Source organism: Drosophila navojoa, chromosome 2 (assembly GCF_054131105.1).
Source record: "Drosophila navojoa isolate 15081-1374.11 chromosome 2, UAZ_NAV_1.0, whole genome shotgun sequence".
NCBI classification, from domain to species: Eukaryota; Metazoa; Arthropoda; class Insecta; order Diptera; family Drosophilidae; genus Drosophila; species Drosophila navojoa.
In genome coordinates, this window is record NC_142890.1 from 30,097,126 (window position 1) to 30,120,759 (window position 23,634).

The window sequence follows — 23,634 nt, forward strand, 5'->3', positions numbered from 1 at the left end:
GAAAAACATGGTAAGGAACAGTTTGAGCATGAAATAGAAGGGAGCGGGGGCGTTAGAAAAATAATAAAGCATAAATGCCATTTGACCTTGTCTACCGAAGAGAATGTCAGTTGGGTGTGCTGTGGGGTAGACGTTGATGCTGTGGCTCGAGCTGGCCTCAGGTTGTAGGCAGAACAACAAATTGAATGATGCCCTTTAATGATGACTGGGTAAGATGCCTACTATGTGTCACAGCTTATGAATTGTTTTTGCATATTGATTAAGTGCTGGTTGAGCCCAAAAATGATGAGCTAGTAACGGATACCGCAGTAGCCCAATTACCAACTCCTCCCTCAGCTCAATTTATTAGACATTCAAGTTGAAAATCAATTGAAGTTTTCTTATGGTGCAAGTCGTTTGTGTATTTCTATTATGACCAGAACTATGGAAATCGCGTGTTTGTGCTGAGCAATAATTGAGGTTAAGCGCCATAAATGATATTAAATTGTTTATAGAGCAAGGTTACGACTGGACGCTGGACATGTTTGAAATATGAGTTTTTATGAAAAGTTGCGAGGTGAAATGTGACGCAATCGACCCAAACAATAAGACGATTAGTTCTTGCGTAGTAGAGAAAACGGAACATCGAGTTCGTATCAATTGGTGTATTTAAAAAAAATCTCGCGCCTTAGTCCCCTTTCAAGGCTCATTGATATAAAATTACCCCCACTTATTATGTGGCAACTCTACAAGCCAGGGATGCAATGTAGATTTAATACAATAAACATATTTCCACTTTGTATGTATAATTGGTATAAAATATGTAAGTATATATAAATTAAATAAATATATACGTATATGAAATATATAGGCAAAACGATAGCCCCATCTACGAAACAGTACATCGTATATGCAGCGTCCATGATATCATTTATCGATACCGTACAGTTGGCGTTGCCACCGCGCGGCTATTTAAATGACTGAACAACACTACCCGCCAGTTGTTTGTTTTGTTTGTGCCCGCTTACAACGACGACGGCTGTAAGGTGAATGAGTTTATAAATTAACAGATGCGCGTGTGCAATTATGTGTGTAACCATACAAATGTAATAACAAATGTATTATCGCTATATGGCGGTCGGCGCCAATGCCGCCGGCGAACTGATGTCAATGCGAAATCATATTTTTTGCACTAATGCAAAAAGTGATAAACGGTGAAACATAAACAAAACGCTGATAAGCCACAACACTATTGCCATTATCAATATACGGTCGGACATTTAGCAATATTCCTTCGTGTGAGCGAATGCAAAAACAAAATTATCAAGTTAGACTTGTTGAGCAAGTTAAACACCTAAAAAACGACCAACAATGGTGAACATTTTTAATGCTCTGCCCGCACAGTGGCGACAGCGACGCAGCCACTGACCTTTATTTGACTTTTACGCTGCCTGTCTCTGCGCTCGGTAATGAACAACAAAAATACAGACGCTGCCTGCCTCACATACATACGTTGTGTATATACCACTGCGTTGTGCGTTGTTGTTGTTGTTGTTGTGTTGAAGTTCTTGCAGCCGATATTGGTGACGTCGCCGCCGACGGCCCCGTCGACCGCGCCACACAATAGCAAAGGCAAAGGCAAAGGCGAAGAAGACACACGCGCAGCCGAACTTCGAATATTTATATACATATGGGTTGCTTGTGTGTATACATACATACATACATATGTATATTAAGGCTGCGCGTGCAAGAGACGCCTCGTCTCACCATTCACACTCATCAGTTGAAATACGAAATTTTAATTCAATAAAACCGTAAATAAATTGAACATGTGCCACTTTTTTGTAAAATTTTTCCCAAACATATAAATTATTATTATTATGATGACCACAAGCTTATATTTTCGATTATCTACTAATTAATTATGCTTCTCTAATATCAATTATCAAATGATTCCGAATTCTCAATTTGTCCGTACAAATCGGGCATTCCAAAAGTGCAAGATATTTTGATGGGACCACTGACGTAACTGTAATTTAATACGTACACGAAAAAGGTACTACAAAAGCATAAGTGAATAGACCAATCATTTAATTCTTTTGAAATTCAATGAATGAATTGAAAATTTGGCTTTATTTTAGTAACCATATAAAACAATCGTAGACACTTAATTTTTGGCCAGCTCATAGAGCAAGCTAAGGGTAACTTATTTGCAAAATTTGGATGTTTATGCTCCAAAAATAAAAAAATTACAGGGTATTTTTTGATGTGCCACGCCCCTAGCTTATGTGCAACATTTTAGCGTTCTAGCTTAAAAACCCAAGGAGATACAGTTTTATCCGATTTGCCATGCCCCCAATAGGCGTAGATATATCCGCCATAGCACGTGATCTTGGGTGGTCGACGCGGATCTACATTCCAAGTTTCAGCTGTCTAGCTCTTCAACTAATATGATTTCTGGCATACCTTAAAATGCATTTTCCGATTTGCCACACCCCTAGTGGGCGGATCCGAAAAATTTTACCACTTCACAAATAGGAGATATACACGAGTATGTATACTAAATTTCAAGTCTCTAGATTCAATAACGCCGAAATAAACTGCGTTCTTACGGACAGACGGACAATCGGAGAGACGGACGGACGGACGGATGGACATTGCACATTCACTTTCGTCAATGAGTATAAGAATATAATATATTATAAAAATTAAATCTTTTTCAGCAATCCAATTTAATTTTAGGCAGTGAAATATATGTACATATTTGCAAGTGTAAATTATTTTCAGTGCACCCGAAATACAAAAGAAAATATTAGTTAAAACAGTTGTCATGACGTCTTCAGATCTAAATGGCAACTGTTTAGTTAGTAGTTGGTATAAACACTTGCTGGAAATTAGTGAATAATAACAGCTAGCTAAGTTAGAAAATTAATTTGAGAATGAACCAATAAATTGATAATTCCTAAATGCTGAATATTTATATGAATATGGCGATATATATATATATATATATATATATATATATATATATATATATATATATATATATATATATATATATATATATATATATATATATATACATTCAATATGTTTTCAAGATTTCAATGCAATGACGGAAGCCCGCATATATATTTGTATATATATTCATATATGAAGGAATTGGCAGCTTCAGATATTTTCATAGCTCATTTCAAACCCATCTAAATATAGCCGATCGCATTCGCGAAATATGGACGGCAAATGCACAAAACCGACTACGATGACAAAGTCAGGGCTATTGGCAAACGGCGAGAAGCCATGTGTGCTGTTATCAATTGTCAACTATGAGTTCAAAGCTCGACCATTGGGGCACACCTCCAGATTGTCGGGATTGCCGGCTTCCTATACCCTACACTCAATGAAAGCACGCAAGCCTGGTGAAATATGATTGTTTGGAATGTGGAATAAAACTAAATGCCTCGAATTTGAAATTCTAGAGATAGGGTACAGGGTATCGCCTAGCCAGTCACTCCCGTCTATTGTGTATGATGCCGATGTTAATCTTAACTCCGATGCTGATACCGATGATGCAACACGAGCAGCCGGTGCAATTCTAAGGCTTACAGTTTACAGCTTTACAGCTTTGTAATCAGGGGCAAGCAGAAGCTAAATTTGGTTGGAATTATCAGTACGCTTCGATTGCCTGGACTTGACGGTTGTCTGGGAGCTGTCAGTGCAATATGACAATGCGACGCCAGATGTCCTATCGTTTTGAAGATCAGGATGCTTCTCCTATGGCCTTGCGGGTTACACAATAATAGCACACATAACATATACAACCATTCTTATACAATTTCCCATAGCATACTAAATTCGGTCTCTTTCAATTTTCGGCGTTGCTGCAGATGAATCGTCGATTTTCACGAGTGGAGTCCGGCGCGGACCTGAAGGACTACTTCGATCGCGGCGATATTGCATCGCGAGAGAATCGCTGGAACTTTGAAGTAGCATGGGAGGTGGCCAACAAAGTGGGCGGCATTTATACAGTGATACGCTCTAAGGCGTATGTGTCTACTGAGGAGATGGGCGAGCAGCTGTGCATGATGGGTCCCTATAAGGAGCAGTGTGCACGCACTGAAATGGAGGAAATGGAATTTCCCCGCGGCAACCCGCTTTTGGATGCGGTCAACGCATTGCGCTCAAGAGGCTATAAAGTTCACACCGGTCGCTGGCTCGTCGATGGAAATCCTCAACTGATACTGTTTGACATTGGCTCTGCCGCCTGGAAGCTGGATCAGTTTAAGCTTGAGATGTGGGAGAAGTGCAACATTGGCGTGCCCCATTTAGATATTGAGACGAACGATGCCATCATTTTGGGCTTCATGATTGCCGAGTTTCTGGAGGAGTTCCGCAACTTTGCAATCGCCTACTCACAAAACAATGAGCTCAGTGCACCGCGCATCGTTGCTCACTTTCATGAGTGGCAAGCCGGTGTAGGCTTGATTGTGTTGCGCACACGACTCGTTGAGATAGCCACCGTGTTCACCACGCATGCCACGCTTCTGGGTCGATATTTATGCGCCGGCAACACCGATTTCTACAACAATCTGGACAAGTTTGCGGTGGATGAGGAGGCAGGCAAGCGTCAAATCTATCATCGGTATTGCCTGGAGCGCGGTGCCACGCACCTGGCCCATGTCTTCACTACTGTATCGGAGATCACGGGCTATGAGGCCGAGCATCTGCTCAAGCGCAAACCTGATATAATCACGCCCAATGGCTTGAACGTGAAAAAGTTCTCGGCCATTCATGAGTTCCAGAATTTGCATGCCGTTGCCAAGGAAAAGATCAATGAGTTTGTACGCGGTCATTTCTATGGGTGAGTAGAAAGTTTTCTGTCGGTGATCCTAGTACTCAAATTAATTTATTAAATCAAATGGGCTATTTAAATAATTTCATTAAATGCGATTTCTGTTCTCCAGCCACATAGACTTCGATTTGGACAAGACGCTGTACTTCTTCATTGCAGGCCGTTATGAGTTTGGTAATAAGGGCGCTGACATATTCATTGAGTCGCTGGCTCGGCTCAACGCGATGTTGAAGCACGAGAAACCGGACACCACAGTGGTGGCCTTCCTTATCTTTCCCACCAAGACGAACAATTTTAATGTCGACTCGCTGCGTGGCCATGCTGTGATAAAGCAGCTGCGTGACACCATCAACAATGTCCAGCAGGCGGTGGGCAAGCGGATGTTCGATACATGCCTTAAGGGTCACATACCCGGCCCCGATGAGCTGCTGCAAAAGGATGATCTGGTGAAGATCAAGCGTTGCATGTTTGCTATGCAACGTGATTCAATGCCGCCAGTGACCACGCACAATGTGGCCGATGATTGGAACGATCCGGTGCTGTCTTCGATCCGGCGCTGTCAGTTATTCAACTCCGTTCACGATCGCGTCAAAATGGTCTTCCATCCGGAGTTCCTGACTTCAACAAATCCGCTTTTCGGCATCGATTACGAGGAATTTGTACGCGGCTGTCATTTGGGCGTTTTCCCATCGTACTACGAGCCATGGGGCTATACGCCAGCCGAGTGTACCGTCATGGGCATACCAAGTGTAACCACAAATCTATCTGGTTTCGGTTGCTTCATGCAGGAGCACATTAGCGATCCCAAATCCTATGGCATCTACATTGTGGATCGTCGTTATATTGGCCTAGAGAACAGCGTGCAGCAGCTAACGAATTTCATGATGGAGTTCTCTCGATTAAATCGTCGCCAGCGCATCATTCAGCGCAATCGCACAGAGCGCCTCAGCGATTTGCTTGATTGGCGTACACTGGGTATTGTAAGTATTTAAATAATCCCTTTGCTCGACACAGTTGTTCATATCTGTATTTTTGTCTCTCTGTCTGCAGTATTACAGACAGGCTAGGGTGAAGGCTTTGCAGGCTGTTTATCCCGATTATGTGGACGAGACCACCTTATATGGCTCACGCAACAATTTGATTTTCTCGCGTCCACACAGCGAGCCACCAAGTCCTAGCTCATCGCGTAAGTTCCAATAAATCAATTAAAATGGATTAAAAATAAACTTGCTTGGGCTTAAATTGATTTGATTGTACAGTGCACTATGGGCGACTTTCCATGACAGGTAGCATAAAGTCAAACAATTTCAAGTCAAACAAACAAGAACGCTTCAGTCGGGCGTTGCCGACTGCAGAATACGCATTCACATCCCATCAGCAAAAAAGTAGCTAAGTTTATCTCTAATACTGTAGAAAATTCAGGTTTTCCCGATTTACCACGCCTTTACTGGGCGTAGACACCTCATCTGCAAAATTTGGAAGCTTACTCTCAAAAAATGTGAAAATCACAAAGTATTTTCTTACGTGTCACTCCCTTAAATAGGCGTACAAATTGTTTTTGGGTCATCGATAGAGGAGGTTTCAAGTAACTTAACTATTCAAATTTTAAGCTTCTAGCTATTATACTTGAGGATATATAAACTTTTGCGGCTAGCCACGCTCCCTGTGGACGGACATATATCCGTCAGACCTTCTTGGTCTTGGGTGGTCAGCCCGAGTATACATACCAAATCTTAGGTCTCTAGCATCAATAGTGTCCAAAATACAGAACTACATATTCAGGTCCGGTTTGCCATGCCCATAGTAGGCGTAGAGATATAATTTTTGCATGAATCTTTGTAGAATCATAACATTAGCTTACGTGCAAAATTTAAGCGTCAAAACTCTTGGAGATAGATATATACTCCATAGCTCGTGGTCAACGCGGATCATTCCAATTTTCAGTTTTCTAGCTCATAACACTTTATAAATAGGAGATATACACGAGTATGTGTTCCAAATTTCAAGTCTCTAGCTTCAATAACGCCGAAATAAACTGCGTTCATACGGCTGACGGACGGACAGCAAGACGAACCTTGCACATTCACTTTCATGAATGAGTATAAAAATCCGAATTTCAATTAAAATATAAGTAATATAATAAGAAAAAAACATTAGGCTCCGAGCTTTATTTTTAGACTTTATGCCGTCCATAGTGCGATAGAAAGGTTTAGGTGAATTTCAAATATCATTGAGCGTTTGGCAAGCTTAAAGTAGGAATTGCATCTAAACCACTTTATAATATAATTTTATCATAAATCATTAGATATACATATAAATACACGAAATTTATTAATTTGTTATATGTTATATATATAGGGCATACCACACCCGCGCCCTCGGTGCACGGCTCCGATGAGGAGGACTCTGTAGATGATGAAACTGAGTTGAAGGAACTGGGAATGAAGTAAACATAACCCAAGTCCGGACCATCAGCAACTGGCTTTACGAACAATTCATACAGCGCAATATTACCATAAGTTTAGTAATTTTGTTTCACATGTTCAAAGGCACGCTGTAGTCAATGAGACGACAATGCCCACACGAAGAAACTATCTACCTAATGCCTCAACTGTTTTGTTTTTAAACAAATTTATACGATCATATGCAACAATTAGAACAATTCAAGAATATTTATGCAAAATGAGAAGATTCTATTTAATGTTGTTTAGTCTTTAAGCAGAGTGAGTCCCACACAAAAGCAAAATGTTATCAAAACCAATTAAATTATTATTACTATGATACACAGAGACCTCTTGACCTCACTTCATGTAATTGCAAGGCCTATTTGCAACTCGTAGCACATTGCAATATGGCAATTCGAAAAGTTGTTTGCACTTTATTGAAATACATATATATTTGACTAAGAATGTATTGAACTATACATGAAATGAGTTAAGCTTACCGTTTAGGGTAATTGCCCTAAATTACGCCCACTTAGTAACGTATGATATACTGCCTCACTTCGCATCAACAATTTCTATAAATGAGCTACACGCATTACAAAAAGGAACATAATAAAGTTGAACAAAACCGATTTCAGAAAACATATTTATATAATTAAAAAGTAAGAGTAGAGTAATGGGGGAGTAAAAGTATTAGAGGGGGTATTCGAATTGCAGCTAATCTGAGCGACAAAAGATCTCGGGTTATTTTTATGCGTATTTTTATAATCGAATAAATATAAGCAACGCGCAATATCGGCGAACATTGAACCCACTTCTCTACCAATGAACCATTTTGAAAATCTTAAACTATGTTACCGTTAGAGCAAACCTAATCTCACATTTAATCTTCAACACAATTTCATTGCAATTCTTAATAATATGATCATTTCTACTAAAACGGAAAAGCTCAGCGAAATGTAAATGACAAATTTTAACCGTCTAGATCCAGGAACGTACGAGACGTACTTTTATAACTTTATTTTGTTAAGATTATAACTTTACTCAAATACAATAATCATAATCGCTTTAGGAACATTATGAAATATTGATAAAGTCAAAAAATCTAACCCAATAGAAAAATCATTTTGTGATAATTGCATTAGTCATGTATGTATGTATGTTGATGGCATAACTACGTTGAAGTCGCTGACGATGTGTCACATCCGGGATATATGAATGCAAATGGCACACCCTCTGCCAATTATACAAATACAGTAATAGGCAAACACCTTGGATAACGAACATTTCGCATAACAACCAAAACCATTATTATATGCAGAATGTCAGCCTGTGGAATACAAGGAATTAGGGGTATTCTTTGCACAATTTTGCATGCAATTTATTTGAAATATTTGTGGTTTCAGACGAAATGCTGGAACGAATTGTTTTTGTTAACTGAGGGTCCCCTGCATTAGTTTTTTTTTTTTTTTTTTTTTTTTTGAAATAGTGCACAGACTACGCAGCTATTTGGATTTTGTATTGTAAAGTCATTAAATTCTGTTCAAGTAATACAACAACTCTCATAGTACAGTCATATACTTCCGATCATAAAATTTCGAGCAAAATAACATACTCATCGAGTAAGAAACTAGACGGGGGGTCAACTAGAAGAACTCTGCATGATCTGATTTTTTTTAACTACAACTCTTTTTCAAGTCTCGGGCACTTGTAGGCTCTAAAGTAACGATGAAAAAAAGTTTTTTTATTTTGTCATAGCATAATTTTCCGAATTCAAACTTTAATAAAATCTATCTCTATCTCTTACAAGCTGATTGTTAGACACGGCGACTGTAAAGGGAACGAATAAACTTGTCATGACGGCGTCGTCGTCGTTGTACGGGCACATCGTAGTAAGGATCGTTGACCTGTTCCAAGTGTGCTGGGGGTAATTGGCCATCTTTACAGTTCACCAATTCTCCACTTGGGTCCATGCATTTCTCTGACTTCAGAACCCAGCCGCTGTCTCTGTCTCCATCCTCAATATCCAGATCATCGTGCTCCTCCTCCCACTCCTGCTGCGGACTTGTGTATTGATCTTCTTCGTCAGGTTGTTGTTCAGGCCTTGGCTGATAGTTGTAGTCAAATCTGGAACCAAAATAGGGTGGGTAGATCACAGGCTGTGGCATCAGCGGTAATGTATAGCTTGAAAAGCAACCCATGCACTCTAGCGGGATGCCATTCTGCAAGACATAGCCATAGGCCATATGGTGACATTTCTGACAGATGGAACGTCTCGCACTGTTACTATTCTGACCACAGGACACATAAGGCCAGCCGTTTGTGTAGGCACATCCTTGGGATTGTCTTTGGGGCTGGTATTTAGGTAAATAAGGGTAACTGTCGCGTTGTGTCGACTTGCGACGCTGCATGGGCACATACTGCACCGTCTCGTGGCACTCTTCTGGAGCGTCTTTCTCGCATTGCAGCACGCGTTTGGCATGCATCACTCGCGCACGGCACCGTGCTCCACAGACGCGATGGCGGGAGTGCTCCTGGCAGCGCTCCTGGTGCTCACAGCTGCGCTCGCGTTGCACCACATAGCAGCAGGAGCCCTGCTCGTTGTAGCCAAGACCGAACCGGCCACCCACCGTGGATACATTCTGATGCACCTGCACATTTATCTCATTCCGACCCTTGATATCGTTTTTGATAATGTTGGTGATCTCATTCGTTAGCTTGATGATGTTGGTGGTATTCAGTGGGGGTTGAGCAGGTGCCACGTAGCTGGTATCATTGATGCCGTGCACTAGGAGTGGCTCTTCTGTCAGCTCCGGGCAGAGGGGGCACTCTAGCTCGCACTTTTCACTGCCAGCGCAGATATCCAAGCAGCCCTGTCGATTCGATTGGCACTCTTTATAGTCGCGCAGCGATGGCTTCTCATAGTTCTGGAGCTTCGTTTGTATGACAATCGTGTCCTTGACATTGGATGGTTCCTCTGCGACCTCGCCACTACGCACGCCTCCAACTGCCAGCAACAGCAGCACAGCCCATGACTAATAATTTAATATAAATTATATAAGATACGGATTGTACCTATCAAACTTCCTTCAAGAGTAGCTTTAGCTGTTGCAGCTCACCTTCATTTTCAGGTATGCTTGGAATAGTTGAATTATGACTAAGTAAAAGGAACACTTCTTTCCTGGTTCGGTTAACAGCTGTGAACTCAGGTACTTTACTGCAGAGTTGCTCCGCTATGTAGTTACTTTTAAAGTTACTTTTAACCAAGTTTAGATTAGATATCGTTATCTATCAAAATTTATTGATTTGAGCGTCGCGGTAAACGAAAGAAAGAGGGAGAGTGGGCCAGAGAACGCGGGCAAAAAAGAGCGTCTTTTTTGGCAGCTCTCATGCATTCAGAATCAATATTCCTGCAACATGACATACATACATACATATATTTATATACATACACTCATATATTTATTTTCACGTTTTGTGTTGATTGCAGTTTAATTTAAAAATTTCTGGCCGATTTATTGCATTTACTTAATAGTTATAGTCCCTAATATGACCGGGTAGATTGATGACGACGAAAGGCTGCGTATCAGACGATATGCTTTTCTCACTCTTTTTTAAAGGTGAGCATACAATTGGTGGATCGTATTTAAGAGACGATCTGTTTCAGTGACCTTTCGTCACTGACGTCGGTTATCACTGTATTGATGAAGATTTGCCATTAAGAAGTATTTTTGATACCCTCGTTCCGATGTTTTTGGCATACAACAAAATTTGCTTTGTTTTGAAATATAATATATTATTATTTCGTACACTTTCGAAATTATTCTATCTCTAGCTCATCAGAGGCAATATAAGATTTTTATGGTAATTTTTCGAATCATTCAAAAATGTTTTCATATATAATATATATTTATATACATATATATATATCGGAGCGCAAGTAGTTTGAATATATTAAGCTTTCTGCTTATTGTGTGTGTGTTTTTTTTATACCCTGAACCCATTGAAAATGGGAAATCAGCATTATACCCTGTTTTGTTAAACCGTATTTAACAGGCAGAATAAGGCGTGGCAGACCCCACAAAGTATATATATCCTTGATCAGGGCGAAGAGCTGGCCCTGTTCCTCTGTCTGTCTGTCCGACCGTCCGCCTGACCGTATGCTTGAACGCGTTGATTTCAGAAGATATAAGAGCTAGAGACTTGAACTTTTTTAGAGTGTCCATATATATCGCGCGATATATATATATTTTTTATCGATAAAAAACCCCATTGAAAATCAGGTTTAAAGTTATATCTCCTACATCTTTAAAGCAAGAGTCTCCAAATCTAAAATATATATTCAAGCATATTTCAAATACTAGAAAGATTCATTAAGATTCTACGTCTAGAAATAAAATTATTCAATTAATAAAGTCTCATAATATTGCCAACACTGCAGCGCAGCCCAAGCGCAGTCGCTGCTTACTGCGCAGTTAGCAGAGCGCAGGCGCGTGAGGGTGGATGCATGTGTATGTATGTGTGCGTGCATAAAAGAAGTGCAGAATGATAAGAATATCAGCTTGGAGGGTTCAGGGTATCTCCTAGTCGAGCAGTCTCGACTAGAGTCTTCTTACTTGTTGTTTGTTACTTTTTATTTTAAATTACGTTTTCGGAAGAATTATACATAAATGTGTGTATGTATATACATATATACAAATGAAGCAAAGTATACAATATTCGTTTAAATTGGAATGTGATATAAATATACATATATCCATGAATCTAATTAACGACGCCATCCATATTCCCAGCGGCAGCCCACGGATCCGGCGGATTGTGGAGAATCGCAGAACTCCTGCTGATCGTAGTAGGCACACGTGGGACTACGGCAGTGGTAGTTGTAGCAGTACGACGAGCAGGATGTCATGCGGCCCGAGGCACAGCCGCTACAGTCATAACGATCTTGTTGGAATAATATATGTACATCAATAAATATCGTTCAGGTTGATCTTTTACTGATCTTTGATACAAAGATCAATATAACTTAGATCAATTAATATTATTTCATATGAGATATCTAAGTTATAGATCAGTATTAGATATTGGAATATTGAATATGAATCGAGTAGACAGCATCAATCAGTATGAAACAATGTGATGTTTGATCTTTTTCTACTCATTCACTAAAGTGAAATGAGTATATTGGTTTTCGCGCAATTTCGGAGCTATTGAAGCTAGAGACTTGAAATTCGGAACACATACTCGTGTATATCTCCTATTTATAAAGTGTTAAAATTTTCCTGATCAGCCCACTATGGGCGTGGGAAATCAGAAAATTCATTTTCCAATATGCCACAAATCATATTAGTTGAAGAGCTAGAAGGCTGAAATTTTGAATATAGATCCGCATCGACCACCCAAGATCACGTGCTATGGCGGATATATCTACGCCCGTTAGAGGTGTGGCAAATCTGATAACACTGTATATCCTATGGTTTCTAAGTTAGAACTTAATGTTATGAATCTATTATGATTGATGCAAAAATAAGATGTCTACGCCTTTTACTTCTTACTTGTTTTGTTCTTACTTAAATAAATTTTAACTACCAGTACAATGAAATTATTAATTTACGATCCACTTACTTGATATTCGCGGACAACTGCCGTGCAGCTGGCAATCGGAGTTGAAGTTGGGCGGCATGGTAAGCATTTGGATATTGTTCTCGTTCCAGCTTAAAGCTCTGGCTGGCTTTAAAGCCATTTTTTTGGCGCTGCATATGTCCCCACATATTTGCTCTTTGGGATTGAAGCACTGCCAGCGATTGGTCTTCGATGAGCGTTGACAAGTGCGCGGTGCAAGAACTGTACAGCATTTGGTCGGTGGCTTAGATGTAGGTAAAATCGGTGGTACAGTCTCCGCCTCTTCAGATTCCTCTACATAATCCCTATAATCCGTTGGCAGAGTCAGCGAAGCATTAACTGCCAGATGCTGCACATTGTTGAGAACAATGTCGGGTTTGCCCTTGTTTTCCTGGATGATTTTTCGTTCGAGGTGAATCGGTGCCACTTCCACAGGCTGGGGATAAACGCATTTCAGACCCGACCAATAGGTACCCTTAGGGCATCGCGGCTCCACACAATGATCATCGTTATATACTCCCTTACCACAATAAACCAAATGGCATGAGTCTTTGATGAGCACTGTGCCCTTTGGGCATTGGCGCAATGGAGCAGGAGGCGGCTGGGTGGTTGGTCTTTTGGTTGTCGTTGTCGTTGTTGTGGTTGTTGTTGATGTGGTTGTTGTTGATGTGGTTGTTGTAGTAGGTGCAGCAGTAAGAGGAAGCACAACGATTGGATAGGGTGTAACAGGTTGATTCGGACATGGGAGAGGTTGAGTTTGTACAGGAATAGCCGGAGAGGGTGCCACCGGTTGATTCGGACACGGAAGAGGCTGAGCTGGAACACTAGGCTGAGCTGGGCAAGGCAGAGTCTGGCCTGGAACTGTTGGGCAGGGTGCTACAGGCTGATTCGGAGAAGGGATAGGTTGAGGTTGAGCTGGAACGATTGGGTAGGGTGCCACAGGTTGATTCGGACATGGGAGAGGTTGAGGTTGTACAGGAATAGCCGGAGAGGGTGCCACCGGTTGATTCGCACACGGAAGAGGCTGAGCTGGAACACTAGGCTGAGTTGGGCAAGGCAGAGGCTGACCTGGAACTGTTGGGCAGGGTGCTACAGGCTGATTAGGACAGGGTGTAGGCGAAGATTGCACAGATGTAGAGGGAAGAACAGTCTGAGACGAGCATGGTGAAGTTGGCATCGCATAAATACTAATTAAAGCACAATTCGTACCGCTTTGACAGGGACCTATAAATATTAATTCAGCACAAATAATCGCTTAGAGTCGTACATCTAATGTAATTTCACTCACTCGAACCAACCGCTGGGAGCACACAAGCCCCATTTTGGAGCACGTAGGGCGCAGTACATGAAACGCTAACGGAGCTCTGTTGACATTGAGCATTGGTAAGATCAAAAGCCAGCAGCAGGTAAGGAAGAATCAGTACTTGATAGGCGAACATGCCGATTATAAATGAGCATTGAATAGAAAACGTTGCTTTGCAACTAGCACTTCATCAGATTAAAATACAAAAAGGTTATCAAAGGTCAAAAATATAAAGTGGCTCCATCTAAGCATCCGGAAAATTTAGCAGTTGTTTAGTTGTCGATCAAGCCCAGCCACTAAAGCATCGCGCCAAATAAGAGTCGACTTCAATGTGGAAGATTTTGTCAATTCTCTGCGTATTATGCGTCGTGGAAGGCTATCAAGATGTCAATGGCAAGGTAGTAAATAAAAACGCATGACTTTAATATATACTAATTGGATTTTTGCAGTGGATGGAGTGTCCACAAGGTTACTCAGCTATCAATGGCATGTGCTATATCACGAGTATGTGTCCGGAAGGTGAGAATATACGCAAATATAAAATACCCATATAATACATACAAATGTATTTCGGCTAGGCTACCGTCTACATACGGATGGCATGTGCCATTTGATAAATCCCGCACCTTGCCCATATGATACCAAACCAATGACCACCACTCCAAGCCCATATAATGAGTTGCCCACAACCTCCACTATTACCAGCACCAGCACCAGTACCACTACCACGACCCTACCACCTGAGGAAGACCCGATCATCAACTACGATCCAACGCCAGTTGAAGAGCCCGATGAACAGGTTCGATGTCCACCTGGCTCAATTTACTTTAGGGACGAATGCCGCAAGATACTCTGCACTCAGGGCGAATACTATGCTGGTCGTTGCGTGTCGCCCGCCTGTCCAATGGGCACCGTGTGGTGGCGCAAGCAATGTCAAGAGCCTGGTTACATAACAACTGTATTGGAGATCGATAATGTGATAAAAAACAAGCACGAGTATCTCACAGCAACCGAAAATGTGAACAAAGTGGAGTATAGGACCACTAAGCCCTACGATCCCAGCACGGATCAGAGTCATGCATACGTGGAGTCAAAAGCCAATATTGTTGTGAAAACCACGACACCAGCCAGCATGACTCAGCAAATCTCTGCAGGTTGCTGCACGGTTATTAGTCCACGTATCTGCCGACAATATGAAATCAAATGGGTCTGCTTCAATCATAAGCGAAAGTTTTGCAACCCAAATGTTTGTACTAGTCCAGTAATTTATATCAAGCCTCCGGAAATTGTAGAGCTGGACGATCCAAAAATGTTGGTGATGCCACCAAATCCCCCCCTATCGAGTTGCGTGACTCCCGATTGTCCTGAGAGCGGTAAATCTGTCTGGAAATGAATTGAAAACTATTTATTTTATGTGGCTTAAAAATACTTTTAGAAATGCTGAATTGTTCTGGTTGTGCCAAGGGTTTGCGTGAGTTCTGCTCGACATCCTGCTACTATTACTTTTGTCCTCGTAATAGTTGCGAATTCAAGGAATCCGAGGACTTTTGTTCTATATATCCCGGCGAATTCGGCTGTAATAAAAACTACGGATGCACCTGGAGTTGGTGTAAATGAGATAAATCTACAAATATTTACCCATTTTTAGCTAACTTTCCTTCAAATGATGATATGATGTTTAAGTAATACAATTTATACTTATAATTAAATACTATGAACCACTGCCATCTAATTCCAAGAAGAACCGCTTTTTTATTATGGAAAGGCAGTTTTCATGCATTACTTTGTTGACAGCGTCTGTTGACAAAATTTTTGAATTTACGCGCCTATTTATCTGACTCAGCTGTTGTTTTCAATAGTTGCCACCTGATGAAAAGTGCGTTCGTCTATCAAATATCAAATAATGCACCAAATATGACCGAACTCACAGCTTATCGACTTGGCAGCACTGTTTTGTAAATCAGCTGATGTCGTGGTGCCCGTTTCGACAGTGCTTTTGCTCATTTCGGTTTCAGTCGTTAAAAGAGAGAGCAAGCGTCGATGTTTGATTGCTACGCGCGCGTGTTTTGTGTACATAGTGTTAAAACACAAAATTTGTTTGTGATTCAAGTAAAAAGTGAGTGAGTGTGTTTTCGCATGTGTGTGTGAGAGTGTACGCGAAATACAGAAACAAAAAAATAGAAAATAAATAACGGTCGTTGTTCTCGCTACTTTAGGGAAGGCGGCAAATAGCAAAAGTTCAATCCAAAATTCGCAGTTGCCGTTGCCGCGTTGCACTGTGCACCTGCTCCTAACGTTCCCTTTGTCATTTTGTTGGTTGTCGGTGTCTTCGTTGTCGTCGTCGTTGTTCTTCGGTGGAGTCAAAAGAGGCGTCCCGCAAGTCCTTCGAAGGTGCCAACACCAAAAGGTAGTTTTACATTTACATATACATCTATGTGTGTATGTGACTTGCAGTTTTATAGTGTCAAGTTTTATTAGCGTGTTTGCCACGGCAATCGTAAAATTAACAACGGCAGCAAGAACAATGACAAACAATAAACGAATCCAAATTTGCGCTGTTGTATAAGAGGATTGTTTATGCCGCCATAACAACATTCAACAAATATATAGCAATCGAGCAAATATACAACTAAATATCTAATTGCATGTATCTATGCTTATGATATAGCGAATGCAGCGAATCGGTTCTCGACTTGCCTTTGCGCTCTTCCTCCTCCCTCTCTTTCTCACTGTCTATCTCATTCTCCTTCTGCTGCTCCCTCGCTTTGCTAGCCTGGGTAGCTGCATACATACATAGCTATCTCGCACACATTCCGCGAGTGTTAATTGGAAAAAACTACAAACTTCCTGTTTTGGGGAAAGGGTTGAATCTAGCCCAGCTCAACCACCTACCCCCACCACCGCTCAACCAATCAGCTTGCTCATGCACATATACGCTCGAATATGCATGTGTATATGAGTATAACTGTTGCCGTTGCCGTTGCCGTTGCCGCAGACAACATGAGCTTTATTGCGGCAGCCTAACTCAACACTGACCCCTCCCCTTTCCACATCCGCATCCACATCCCCATTACAAAGGGCTCTGAACGAGTGGGTGTATATATAAATATATATATGTATATATGTGTGTGTGACGTGTAGCCACATAGAAGTTTTGTGCTTTCTGCTGTATGGGTATTTGTCAGAGTGCGGGCGTTGAAGTTTTAAGTGCAAAATTTTTTCTATGTTTTGCCTACGTGCTTCTTCTTATTTGCTCCAGCGGGAGCTTTTTATTGTATGTGTGTGCTATTATTAAAATACCACATGCACGCACACAGAGAGGCGTAGACAGGGAAACAGCAAAAAGAAAAACTATACACAGTGGCTGCGAGTGTGTGTGCGGGTATGTGCGCCTACGAGGCGTTGGCGTTTTAGCTAGCGAGAGAGTGTGAGAGCGACAGAGAGAGCACATAGACCTAAGGAGAAGCCGCAAGAGCGAGGAGATTAGTTAATAAATAAATCAAAAAAGACAAAAATTAATGTAAATGGAGGCAACAACCAAAGCATCAGAAGAACTCCTCAATAAGAATTTAAATGCAGCATCGCCCCAAACGTGCCCCTACCACGCATACCTTAAACCCTACACTTGTTAGACATAAACGCGGCCGCACATTTGCCATATGTGTCCGTTACCGTTGTTGTTGTTGTTGTTGTTTCTACTGCTGTTGATACGGCTGTTGTTGTTAAGATTGCAATAAAGCGTTTTACGGCCCTCCTGGCTGCTGCTTATTGTTGTTTTTATGACAGTTAAGCTATTTTGCGTATGACATGTTTGGCAGAAGCCAACAGCCTCGCAGTCGTCGCCGTCATCGCCATTGCGGCTGTCGACGCTACTTTTAAATGCACCCTTTGCCAGCGCCCTCTGCTCTCCGTCACTCTTTCCTCTTTCTCTCTCTCTCTCTCTCTCTCTCTCTCTCTCTCTCTCTCTCTCTCGGCACCTTTATATTGCAGCCCAGAAAGTTTGTTTGGGTTAGCTGGCGTTTTAATTTCTGCGTCTATTAGCCACAACCACACACATACACACACGCACTCGCAGTTAAACTTTGCTATAACTGTTGTTGAGTACGAAGCGGTAAAATAGGGGGCAGGGAGGTTTCGTTTGCAGCTACTTTTACGCATGTTTTCGCACAGCGCCAAAGATGTCGGCTTGACATAAATTGTGTCTGCCAAATGTGGCAAACTACGACAAAAAAAACCAAAACTGGGACACGCCTACAAAAAAAAGGCATAAGAAACCAACAGTTGCCTGACTTGTCGTATGTAATTGCTCGCCACAATGTAAATGACAAAAGAATGCTGCACAGTGGGCCCTCCTAGTCAATGTTGTGTTTTCTTTTCTAATAACATTTTTAAAGTAGTAAGAACGTCGCAGTCGGGCGTTACCGGCTGCGGAATACTTATTCGCACTCCATAAGCAATAGTAGCCAAGTGTAACTCTAATACTGAAAAAAATGCAGTTTTTCTCGATTTGCCACGCCCCTACTGGGCGTACACACTTGATTTTTTTTTGGCCAGTTCTTAGAACAAGCTAACGGTAAGCTAACTGCAAAATTTGGATTCTTACACTCCAAAAATGTCAACATTACAGGGTATTTTCCGATATGCCACGTCCCTAGAGAAGCGTACAAATCATTTTTGGCTCATCGATAGAGGAGGTTACTAGTAATATAGATATCCGAATTTGAACTTTTAGCAGTTTGCCACGCCCTCTGTGGACGGGCTTCTATCCATAGAAGCTTTTTGGCCTTGGGTGGTCAGCCCAATTTTAACACATTATAGATTGGAGATATACACGAGTATGTGCCCCAAATTTCAAGTCTCTAGCTTCAATAGCGCCGAAATAAACTGCGTTCCTACATTTAAATTTCGTGAATGAGTATAAAAATGGATAGAATAAAATGTTAAAAATTTAAATTTACCAGTATTATAATGATGAAAATTATACAACTGCTATATAATTGCAATCTACCAGTCTTGCAATGTCGAAATACCCGCGCGTAAACGTATTTAATAGAATGGACACTAACAAATGAATCTAGACCAATACGAAACCCGAACAAAACATTGTATATTTCGCAGAGCATGGGAAATTCGCTATTGCGACCCACGGTGCGCAAACAAGTTGGTGCGCTGTAACTAAAAACCACAAAAGCTTGGCAGCCCAGCTACCCGCTGCCCCTCGTCGACATTGCTGCCGCCGCAGTCGCTCTCACGCCAATCGCGCTGCCCATGGCTCAGCAGGGCTCCGCTCTCTCTTCTCCGTTCTCCACTCTCCATTCTCCGCTCTTCGTTCTACACTCCTCGCTCTTACACAGTCGACTTTGAGAGCTGTTGCTTCCGCTGCCGTGGTCTGGGTGTAAAAGTATCTCTCTGTGGTTGTTGTTGTTGGCTGTACGTGGGCGGCAACGCAGCCGTCGCCAGAGCTGAAATCTTAGGCCAAGTTTCAAGCTTGAAATGCTTTGACGATGACGTCGTCATCAGCGTCGTCAGCGTCGCCGTCAATCAAATTGTGCGCTCTCAGCGGTGTTCGCCGCGTCTCATTTGGTTGCATGTGCTTTGGGGTTTGGTTTTGGTTTTGGTTACGGTTTTGATTTTGGCTTTGGCTTTGGCTTTGGCTTTGCGTAGTTTGCGTACTTTACACTCATTCACTCGCCCCGGATTGACACTCGCACTCCCATTCGCACCCATTCACAATGCAAATTGATAGCGCAAACGATCAAACATGCAAACATTTGATGGTATATACGCATCGAATAACTCCTGGATTTGCCATACGTTACTTTATGCATTATTTATGTACCCTAGTCTCTAAGAGAAAGCGAGAATATTACTGTTACAGAATTCATATGAGAGTACGGAAAATGTTTAGACCATACATATTTTGTTAAGGAATGACATTTTGAATTATTGACGTTGCACTGTTTCAACTTTCTGGACATATTTATTATGCTTATCACAGAGTATCTATCGTACAGTCAAGCCTTTTCTCAATTGCAGCGATCTCACTTCTTTCTGCTTCTTCTTTCACTTCAACTGTTTTTTCGTCGTCGTTTGTCCATTTAATATTCATTTATTCCACCAAGCTTGTTTATTTTTCTTCTTCTATGTATTTGAGTTCTTGTTGTAGTTGTCGTTGTTATTGGCATGTGTTGTATTTGCTTTGTGGCCGAAAGCCGCAATCGAGAAATCGCATTTGAGCCATGGCCATGATTTTGAATTTGGTTTTGAATTGGAATTCAAATTTAAATTGAGTTTAAGTAGCTGCAGCACCAAAAAAACAAAAAACAAAAAACACGCACACACACAATACTCCTAAAAGGTACTTGGCACCTATTCCGATAACCATATACAGCCACTAACAGCATTTCGATGTGATTTGTTGATACAATAATGAATACTGAAGCTATGTTGATTATACGACAGAAGTAGTCTAAATGAAATGCAGTATACAAATAAATACATACATTACGTCGTATTCTTACTGTTCCTAAATTGCGGGAGTGTTTATTTATTATATAATATTCTTTTATGAATCTTCAATTGAATCTGTAAATATTTATACTCATTAAAATTTATATTTATATATATATGTAGTATATATATAGTAGTATAGTAGTATATATATGTAGTATAGAGTATATACATATACATATATATATAGATATATATATATATATACATATATATATATATATATATAGAGTATATACATAATAGAACAAAAAATACGGAGCTCGTTCTTTGTTAGCTTAAATGTTGTTTGGTTTATTAACTGAGTTCAAATAAGCAGCGGCAACTGGTTTATCGGCTGTGTTATTTTAGTACTCCATCTACAACTCTGAAGTATGCTCATTATGGTCTTTTAAATATTTAGAGAGCGGCTGTGGTACGTAAACGATGCCAATGGGACATAAAAGATACGCGCGCTCGACTCGTACTGCATTGAATGTTATGAAAATGCGACCACGCCCCATCCCCATGGTCGCTTCTACTGGCAGTCGCTTTGACAATTTTAAAAGTTTTCGAACTCATAAATTCTTTTGTGTTTTGTTTTGTTTTAATTTTCTTCTGCGGCATAAAAACAAAAGAGAGTAAGAAAAGTGAAAATTCAGTGGGAAAATTGTCGTTTGTTGGGCTACGATTACAGCACCAACAGCAGCAGCAGCAGCAGCCGACAAACTAATTAGTTGCTGTTGCAATTGCATTGAAGCTGAGTTTTACATTTAACATGCCAGCGTTGCATGTAGATTGAGCAAGGCTTTCCATCTGGTTTATAGGCTTTCGCTCTCGATTGTGCAACAGACGGCAGACAAATTCAGTTACACACTCACTGACTGACTTAATTCCCTACATTTTAACCCCGCATACCGTATCTCTGTAACTGTTAGTATCTACATCATCCAAGTGTGTGCCAAAATGTATCTGTGACTGCGTCTGTATGTTGTATCAATTGTATCTGTATCTCAATATGTCTGTTTTGTGTATTCTGTGCAATTGTGCTTCTATCTATACATGTAATTGTATCTGTATTTGCATTAGTATCTGTATCTATGCCTGGATCTTCTTCTATCTGTATCTGCATCTGTATGTATGTATGTCTGGCAGCTTGAATAGATTGCTTTTTCAGTTTCATTGCGTGTCCATTTTGTTGAAGTTGTCTTTTTTGTATTTCTTTTGAAGTTGACAATTTTGCTTCGAGTGTGTATGTGAGGCCACTATTGAAGTGATTGCGACCTAAACTCGTCAATCAGTCGCCAGCCCAAGCAGGTGCAATTGAAGCGCGCTGATAAGCTCATTGCTGATTGGCTTGATCATATAACTAAATTACGAAAATATATTGTATACCCACATATACATATACAAGAGATAAACCAAACATCGTTAAATCATAAATATTCAAAGTTTATTCTAGCCTGATACATATAAAAGTAATACTATAATCATATGAAATACATTTTAAGGATCTCTATCTGGTACTGTAATCAGACCTATTGCCATTTTACAAAGCTTTTGAAAACTTGCAATCGGCAACCTGTTATATAGCCTGAATCCAACAAACAATTATTGTGCTTATTTATAGAGTAATCTATGTTCAAAGATCTTCTAATCACTTTGAATCAATAATTAGACAAAAAGTGCATAGTATTAGTTCGTTTGCAATCGAAAATGTGATGTCTTGACTTTAAATAAAGTACAATTTATTGTTACATATTGTCAAATAAATAAATGAGTTGTTTAATGAAATTAGATAATATATGTATAATATAAGTACAGAGCAAACGAGAACAATAAGTAAGCTTATATAACTATGGAAAAAAAGAAACGCTTTTCATTATATCTATATTACCTTCTGCTTAAGCTGTGTCACAATACTTCTGATTCAAGAAATTGGTAAATGGTCAAAAATCGATAAATATGCATATATTGTTGGGGATTTGATGAACTCGGGGCAATGAAAGCCATAAATATCTCCTATGAATATGTGAACAGAGCATTTTCTATGATACTTTGTCACACTGTGCAACAGTTTGGCTTTTCTTTTAGTTGTCATTGCTGTTGTTGTTATTGTGTTGCCATTGTTGTTGTTGCGGTAATCGCTGCCTTGGCAACGCAACAGACACAGTTGCTACCATCTTATGGGGATTACGTTGGCTGCAATCTGGAAAGCAAAATAAAAGCGAATCGCGTAATAAAAAAGCATCAATTGGCGCTTGCTCTTAATGAATAAACGAATATGGCAAACTCAGCTTCGAGCTAAACCAGCTCGGCCTAACTGACAGACAGACAGATAGACAGATATACCGACAGAAAGACAGACTGACAGACAGATGCCCAGCAGCTCACATTCCGACCCCCCACTTAGCCACGCCTTCACTTTGTTGCTGTTTATTGTTGTTACGCTTCGTTGCGCGTTAAATTCGCTAGCGAATGAAATGAAATACACATTTTTTTGTTATAAATTTCCATAGGAAAAAGGCGAGTATGAAAATTACAAGGCTGAGATCTGCATACTCCTTCACAAAATGAGAGAGTGGCTTTCTTGTAGACTCCACTCTCTTGTGTCATTTTGCTGCTGAGAGAGTAGTATTTGCCGCTTGTGACTTGGGACTTGAAATTTATACACCCTGTCTTGCCAAGATTAGACATATCATTTGGATCTTGGCTATCAAACGCTCCTGCAGCTATAGCTAAACGTCAAAACTTTGTCAGAAGCAACAAATATATGAACCATTTGTATAGAAATCGTCAGTATTTATGTTATATAAGCGTGTACTGTGCAGTCGGTTCTGCCCGACAGCTGTGCGTATTACTTGCTTTATTTGGGTATTCCGCTTCGGCCTTAGCTGTAGATGTATGCAAATCAAGTAATTTGTCTCGCCCAGCGACACATCCAA

General features: G+C 40.6%; 5 protein-coding genes and 1 long non-coding RNA gene across 12 annotated transcripts in view; 3 read left to right on the forward strand and 3 right to left on the reverse strand.

Annotated features, from left to right (window-relative positions):
• The first annotated feature begins 910 nt into the window (after positions 1-910).
• On the forward strand, positions 911-7,907 carry Glys (glycogen [starch] synthase). Of its 3 annotated transcripts, none has more exons than XM_030389973.2 (5): positions 911-1,025; positions 3,867-4,840; positions 4,944-5,811; positions 5,882-6,017; positions 7,190-7,907. In XM_030389973.2, the coding sequence occupies exons 2-5, from the start codon at positions 3,867-3,869 to the stop codon at positions 7,279-7,281; spliced, it is 2,070 nt and encodes a 689-aa protein (XP_030245833.1). In that variant the 5' UTR covers positions 911-1,025; the 3' UTR covers positions 7,282-7,907. The 3 variants fall into 3 exon arrangements, with proteins under 3 accessions (XP_030245833.1, XP_089119948.1, XP_030245831.1); XM_089263822.1 differs by lacking the exon at positions 911-1,025 and adding an exon at positions 1,744-1,793; XM_030389971.2 differs by lacking the exon at positions 911-1,025 and adding an exon at positions 3,628-3,767.
• Positions 6,232-23,634, reverse strand: part of LOC149092446 (uncharacterized) — a 136,773-nt gene continuing 119,370 nt past the window's right edge. Inside the window, exon 2 of the long non-coding RNA XR_016197455.1 lies at positions 6,232-6,292. This is a non-coding gene — a long non-coding RNA (uncharacterized LOC149092446). The remainder of the gene's footprint in view (positions 6,293-23,634) is intronic.
• Positions 8,996-10,501, reverse strand: LOC108649931 (uncharacterized). The gene is made up of 2 exons (XM_018099035.3): positions 10,395-10,501; positions 8,996-10,310 (listed from the first exon to the last, which is right to left on the reverse strand). Exons 1-2 carry the CDS (start codon positions 10,398-10,400, stop codon positions 9,093-9,095), a joined length of 1,224 nt encoding a protein of 407 aa, XP_017954524.1. The 5' UTR covers positions 10,401-10,501; the 3' UTR covers positions 8,996-9,092.
• LOC115564558 (uncharacterized) lies at positions 11,838-14,361 on the reverse strand. 2 transcript variants are annotated; one of them, XM_089263988.1, is made up of 4 exons: positions 14,186-14,361; positions 13,780-14,121; positions 12,901-13,686; positions 11,838-12,219 (listed from the first exon to the last, which is right to left on the reverse strand). In XM_089263988.1, exons 1-4 carry the CDS (start codon positions 14,334-14,336, stop codon positions 12,044-12,046), a joined length of 1,455 nt encoding a protein of 484 aa, XP_089120114.1. In that variant the 5' UTR covers positions 14,337-14,361; the 3' UTR covers positions 11,838-12,043. The 2 variants fall into 2 exon arrangements, with proteins under 2 accessions (XP_089120114.1, XP_089120065.1); XM_089263939.1 differs by having other exon boundaries at positions 12,901-14,121.
• Positions 14,442-15,927, forward strand: LOC115564557 (uncharacterized). The gene is made up of 4 exons (XM_030389011.2): positions 14,442-14,598; positions 14,650-14,719; positions 14,779-15,573; positions 15,636-15,927. The coding sequence occupies exons 1-4, from the start codon at positions 14,530-14,532 to the stop codon at positions 15,815-15,817; spliced, it is 1,116 nt and encodes a 371-aa protein (XP_030244871.1). The 5' UTR covers positions 14,442-14,529; the 3' UTR covers positions 15,818-15,927.
• Positions 16,171-23,634, forward strand: part of LOC108649685 (uncharacterized) — a 38,522-nt gene continuing 31,058 nt past the window's right edge. Inside the window, exons 1-2 of one of the 4 annotated variants that reach the window (XM_089263023.1) lie at positions 16,171-16,320; positions 16,417-16,607. Coding sequence is in view for 1 of the 4 variants with exons in the window: in XM_089262947.1 (XP_089119073.1) it covers positions 16,241-16,320 (80 nt within the window). In the remaining 3 variants the exon portion in view is untranslated. Of the gene's footprint in view, positions 16,608-23,634 lie in introns of all 4 variants that reach the window. The other 3 variants (XM_089263064.1, XM_030389010.2, XM_089262947.1) reach the window with 3 other exon arrangements.